We start from the raw sequence: 6,376 nt of genomic DNA, 5'->3' as shown, positions 1-6,376 counted from the left end.
CTAGTGGGCCGGGGCAGCTGCTGCACAAATTACCAAATCTGCCATAAATGAAATCGATCTTACAGGCCACCAAGGGCGTGGCATGTGCTCAAAGATCATTCCGGCGGTTATGAAAGGTCAAACGTATTAGTATTATATATTATTCTATTAGAAATGAGCGCAACAAAGGTGCGATGGGCCTCTCACAGGGAGCACAATTCATGGCTTGGGATTTCGCAATTTTCCATGTGACTCATTGAGTTTCTCAAGGCAAGCATATTTCATTATATTTTCTTGAATTATTAAGTATTCGTGTATGAATCAAGACGTTTGGTCCATTAGATTTAATCAATTTTGTTGCCTCATTAAACATACTTATTATTATACATATATATAAATATATATATATTATTTTTTTATTTATATATATTTTATATTAAATTTTTTATTTATTTATATAGAAAGCTTAGTTTTCATTCAAAATGAAAAAATAAATAATACATTTAATGTTTTTATCAAAATACCACATACTGCATTTACTGTTAATTATTATTATTATTTTTTTGATTTCAAGTTTCTCTGATAAAAGAATAGTTTACTTAATTTTAAGTTTATATTATTTTTTATGTATAAAATATTCCCAATTATATCTAAAAGTATTACCTATATAGCCATTCAAATTAATTTTCTTTAGTCAAAATATTTTTACTTATGTTGGCCAATGATACTCCTTATACACGAAGATTAGCTTTAGAGCTTTACAGTTGGTAGCTGATAATTCAGACTTCTTCCGTAACCAAAATTTCATAATGAAGAATACATATATTAGCATAGTAGTAATATTCATTATGGACTCATGCTCTATACTATTATGGACACTCTTTAAGTAACTCCCATTCTTAAACTCTCTATCTTCTACCCACTCTCTTGCCAGAGCTCGCAACATCTGCTAACGATGCGTGAGAAATTTTTGCATGTCTGCCCAAGTGGTTTGTGGTGCGCGACGTCATCAAGCCACAGGAAGCTTCAGTATTTCGCGGCTTTGCTGCAAACAATACACATAACCGCTGAAGTGGCACAGTTTGAGCTGCTGCTGCTGCTGATGATGATGATGACGATGTCTGTCAAGAGGCCACTCATATATTTGCAACAACTGGAGTACTGCGGCCCGATGCTGCACGGTGGTGCACAGTGGTGCACGGCGGTCGGTGCTTGGGCAGCTCCTGTGGCGATACGCTGAGCACATGGGCACTCAAGTGACTGGAATATTACATTCAGCTTCACTCCACAGTAGCAGCAGCAGCAGCAGCAGCAGCAGCAGATTGTCGCAATTTCCATGTTTTGGGGTTACTGGGAATTATTTTCTTGATTAAAATGTTGAGACTCGCCGATGTGTGAACAAATGTCGTTGTGATATTTAATATTGTATATACAAAGAGACTGTGGATAATCTGCTAAGCGCATATAGATCACTTGCAAGGGGAGCCTGTAGTAGGGATCTGCCTCAGGGTGCCGAAAATGAAATACTCTTTATATAGGGCGATGAAGTGTCTTGTTATCAACAGCCTTATGAAATTTGTAAGCTCTGATTTGTATTTAATATAAATTTTATAAAATTACAAATTTATATATAGAAATTTTACTGGATTATAAATTTATATTAAACAGAAATTTAATTAAATTATAAAATTTCTAATTTATACTATTGAACGTCATATTTGATATAGTAAATATAAAAAATATTTTGAATTTGATTTTTATACTATATAACACGGCTAGGCACTTGAGGTGTGCTAACTTCAAACTGTTATTGCAGTTGCTGTTCGTTGATACATATATGATATTTTCGAGTATTTCTTAACGAAATTTGCAGAAAATTATATTCGGGTACCGCAGATGCTTAAGCAAGGCTCGGCAGCCTTTCCTAAAGCAGAATGATGATTACTAGTTGTAATACAGCGAATTCGAGGTTTGTTAGAACTGAATCCTATAAATTAATTTCTATATTTTGGCAAGAATATCCCAGCCTTGAAACACTGCAGAAAGCAATTTTCCGGCCAAAATTCGAAGCCAGCAAGTTAAATTTGGGCGCCTTGCGAACCGTCTGAAGGTCATGGTCAAGGCAAAGGTGCTGATAACTTTTGAATAAGTAAACCTGCAAATGGCTATCGCTGAATACAAATATGTCAAAGATATTTTATCTAGAGCACACATATATTAAGATGGTATAAATATTAATAATCAGATGTCTAGAGTGGCCATTTCTTTTTTTATATATATATTTTATATTGCATTTTCAAGAGCATACGAATTTCAGTTCATATTTCTATTTGTCCACGACAATTATTTAAATGAGCTATCGAGCCAATGGGCTTTGTTGCTTAATTTCCGAACGTCTTCTGGGCGACTCCCGCCATCGCTGCAGACGTAATTAATTGAATTCATTTAACAAAGGTCGTTGTCAGCTTTTCACACAACACCAGCACCGCCGCCATAATTTTCACTTTTGCCCAGGCAAATCAGAGTGCAGGAAAGTGTCGGGGACCCGAGTAATTACCACTCGGCTTATATCAATCAATGAGCGGCTATAGACGCGACTATGAGTGCGTCGTGGGTAGTTTTAATTGAATATTACAAGAGGGATGTGCACTAATAAGGAAATCAATTTAAATCTCAGCGAGCTGCGGCTGCCAATGGCATGAGAAAACCTACGAAATTCTAAAAAAAAAAAAATTACAAATCTGCGGGCGTAGGATCAGCAACATCCGTGCTGCAAGAGCGAAAGGGCGCTGTGTCTCTAACGGCTGCGAAACTCAATCCAATACTTCAATGAAGCAATGAGTTTCAATTGAAATGGATTTGCTGGCGAATGGAACTGGCCAAGGTCAGAATGAGGTTTAATAGAATATCTAATGATGGGAGTTTGGAAGATGGAATAGCTATGACTGATTAAGTTTAAAGATAAATAATCCAAGGAACTGAAGAGTATGCTACAAATATAAAAGAGAAGTGAAGGATAGAAGGGAGAGAAAATGAGATGACAGGAGTACAGAAAGAAAGAAAGAAAGAAAATAGAAGATACGAATATAAAAGATAAGAAGAAAGAGAAGACAAAACTAAAAGAAAATATTTTTAATTTAATAGGCAAAATAAAAGGCTAAAAAAAAAAAAACGATAAAGAGCACAACAAAACAAAAATCAATTCAATAGAATTTAAGATAGTTGAAAAGCAGAAAATAGAGCAGAAATGGATAAAGGAATAAAGGAAAAGAAACGAAATGTGATCTGAAATAAAAGAGAAACCCCTCTTAACCATCTTTATGAAAAGTTGGAATGATATTATATTTTGGACACAATTTATGAAATAAATATATCTAAAAATTTTCGAATAGAATGCTACGACAGATATCTTAAAAGAAAAAGCAATAGTAGAATATGTGTGCCTAAGTAAGGGTAAAAATATTCAAGTTATTATTAGAAAGTTCTTCCTCTCGCTTAGTACATGACAGTAAATTCACATTTTCGATTAGTTTTGGCCTACTGTTTAGCCCAAGTTTGTTTTGGTCGGCTGTCATGTGCTATTATTTATAGAGGGAACAACACGATTTGTAATCATATTAAACCAAGCTAATCAAATGCCAATAATAAGCTTATCAACTGCTACTTTGCGATAGCATACCGGCCGTGTGAAGTTCACAGTTACAGTTCCAGATCGTGGCACGCTTTAGTGTCAAAAGATCTTCCATGCGGGCGCGTCGCACCGTCCAGAGCAGTTTTCGGGTGAGTAACTGAATTGCGGAATAACAAAGTAAAGGAACCGAATATGAAACGGATCAATTGAAATATTCTCACAGAAATCGGAAGTCGTGTGAGAGCAAGAATTATGGCTTGCCCGTTGGTGGTGGAGGTGCTGCTGGTGGTGGCGCCAGTGGTGCTACTGCTGCAGCCCAGTTGCAGCCTTGGCATGGCGTCACGCGATACCGAGCCGATTGTGAGCACCACCTTGGGCCTCATCCAAGGCGGCACCATGAAGAGCTTCAGCAACAAGACGATCTATGCGTTTCGCGGCATACCCTACGCCCAGCCGCCATTGGATGAGCTGCGGTTCATGCCGCCCCAGCCGATTCATGCCTGGGGAAATGCCACTTTGAAGGCCACCTCCGATTCGCTGATATGTCCACAGACTGGCATAAAGTTGCTGATGAGCGAGGACTGCCTGAAGCTGAACGTCTACACCAAGAATGTGACGGGCAGTCTGCCCGTGATTGTATATATACACGGCGGAGCCAATGTCCTGGGCAGCGGCCACAGCCAATACGAGGCTGGGCCCGAGTATCTGCTGGAGCACGACTTGGTCATGGTGGCCTTCAATTACCGGCTGGGCGCGTTGGGCTTTCTGGGCGGCAGCAACAATGCCTATCTGGATCAGATCATGGCCCTGGAGTGGGTGCAGTCGCACATAGCGCGCTTTGGCGGCGATCCGGGTAGGGTTACGCTGCTGGGCTTAAGTGCGGGCGCCATGGCTGTGAGTCTGCATCTGGCCTCGCCTTTGTCCAGCGGCCTATTCCATGGGGCCATCCTCATGAGCGGCTCGGCCACGAATCACTTTAGCATACACAACGAGTTCTGGACACGCATCCTGGCCAGAGCGCTGGGCTGTCCCATGTACGATTCGTACGACATGACCGAATGTCTGCGCAACGTCAGCTGGCAGAGCATCATCGACGTCTGCAGTGACTGGGAGCAGTACAAGTTCATCAACATGAAGTGGAACTATGAAATCGATAGATACTTCCTGCTCAAACATCCAAGCACTCTGATAGACGGGGGCACATTCAACCGGGTGCCGCTGATGGTCAGCTACACCGCCAACGAGCTGGACTTTACGACCCTAGGTAAGTAGGGAGGAGTAAGTAACTATGGATTTCGATTAACTGAGCTGGCTTCAGGACATCTGGAGAAAGAGCTGCTGCTGCACGACATCATAAGCCACTTTCATGACTGGGCGCCGGAGCTGTTCCTCTTTGACTACAATGTGGGAAAGAGCAGACGCCTCAAGAACTTCTACCTGGGTCGCGATGTCGACGAGCTGAACGCCACGAACATTGAGAGATTCGGCCAAATCTTCTCCGACGGCATCATAGGCCACGGCGTCCACAGACTCGTCCAGCTGGCACGCAGGCACACCAAGGTCTATTACTCACGCATGGATTACATAGGACAACGAAGTGTCTCAGCGCCGATGACTGAGAACCATCTGCCCAGTGGCGTGGGCCATGCGGACGATTGGCAATATGTGATGCCCAGCCTGTGGTATGGGTCAATCTTGAGTCCCGGTGACAGGGATCTGTTCATGATGGAGCGCCTGACTGGTTGGATGGCTCACTTTGCCCACACGGGGTAAGCCCGACCGAATGAGCTAATGTGAAGCGAATATAACTGTAAACCAATTTCGATCTTTGCAGTGAGCCGCTGCAGAACTCCAGCATCTACTGGCCGCCCTGCACAGCTACGCAGATGCAGATGCTCTATAATGATAACGTCACCAAGCTGGGTCCGCCCGACTTTGTCGATCGTTACAGAGTCTGGGATGAGCTTTTCCCCACGCCCCACTCGAATGGCGCTGCCCGAAGGCAACTCCAGCTCGCCTTTGTCGTCGCCGTGGCCCTGCTCCCCGGGCTGTTCTCGAAATTAATGTAGCCATTAGGTGTGGAAAAAGCTTATCAATAGGCAGTTTAGATTACCCTAATGACGACGCTTGCTCGCTGCAGCTATTTACTTTGATTAATTAATCAGCAAAGGCGTGAGATTTTCAATGTTTTTCTTTCCGAATATTGTGAGAGAGCGTTAGAGTATGTGTGTGTGTGTGTGTGTGTGTGTGTGTGTGTGTGTGTGTGATTGTGGAGCTTGTTTTGGCCGAGGCCTTTGGGCAATTAGTCTACAAGGCAGCTTAAATATACATTAATTTGTCTTTAAACGATTTCGGGCTAAGGAGACGCCTTTTGACTTTTTTTTTGAGGGGGGAGGAGTGGGAATTCGTAATTGTGTGATAATTTTTTGTTGGTACTGACAGGTTCGCATAGTGCCACGCCCCTTCCACTGGCACAGCCTTCAGCCCCCAAAACTGCGGCAGTCGCAACTGGCGCTGCTATTGACATTCGAGATTGGCAGCATTTAAAAGATTTGCTCTTGCGTGAAAAATCTCGAAACATATGTGGAGAGCGCCGGCAAAGGATTAACTCCGGCAATTTAATTGGAGAGGGCTGCAAATAATTGCCGGTCAGGGGTTTGTTTTACTGTTTGCTCTCTCTCTCTTATCTTGATTGCGCGTTGCCATAAGTAATCGTCTACGAGTTGATACAATGACATCAGAGAGTTAATTTGTGCTTACATGGAG

At 42.1% G+C, this 6,376-nt stretch overlaps 1 protein-coding gene across 1 annotated transcript; it reads left to right on the top strand.

The window, feature by feature from the left end:
• Positions 1–3,446: 3,446 nt before the first annotated feature.
• On the top strand, positions 3,447–5,959 carry LOC6576804 (esterase E4). The gene is made up of 4 exons (XM_002002754.4): positions 3,447–3,759; positions 3,834–4,874; positions 4,929–5,379; positions 5,445–5,959. Exons 2-4 carry the CDS (start codon positions 3,863–3,865, stop codon positions 5,677–5,679), a joined length of 1,698 nt encoding a protein of 565 aa, XP_002002790.1. The 5' UTR covers positions 3,447–3,759; positions 3,834–3,862; the 3' UTR covers positions 5,680–5,959.
• Positions 5,960–6,376: the final 417 nt, after the last annotated feature.

The sequence above is a fragment of the Drosophila mojavensis genome, unplaced genomic scaffold (genome assembly GCF_018153725.1).
Source record: "Drosophila mojavensis isolate 15081-1352.22 unplaced genomic scaffold, ASM1815372v1 contig_36, whole genome shotgun sequence".
In the NCBI taxonomy this organism is placed as follows: Eukaryota; Metazoa; Arthropoda; class Insecta; order Diptera; family Drosophilidae; genus Drosophila; species Drosophila mojavensis.
Note: the sequence above shows the minus strand (reverse complement) of the source record. Positions and strands in the feature narration are given on the sequence as shown.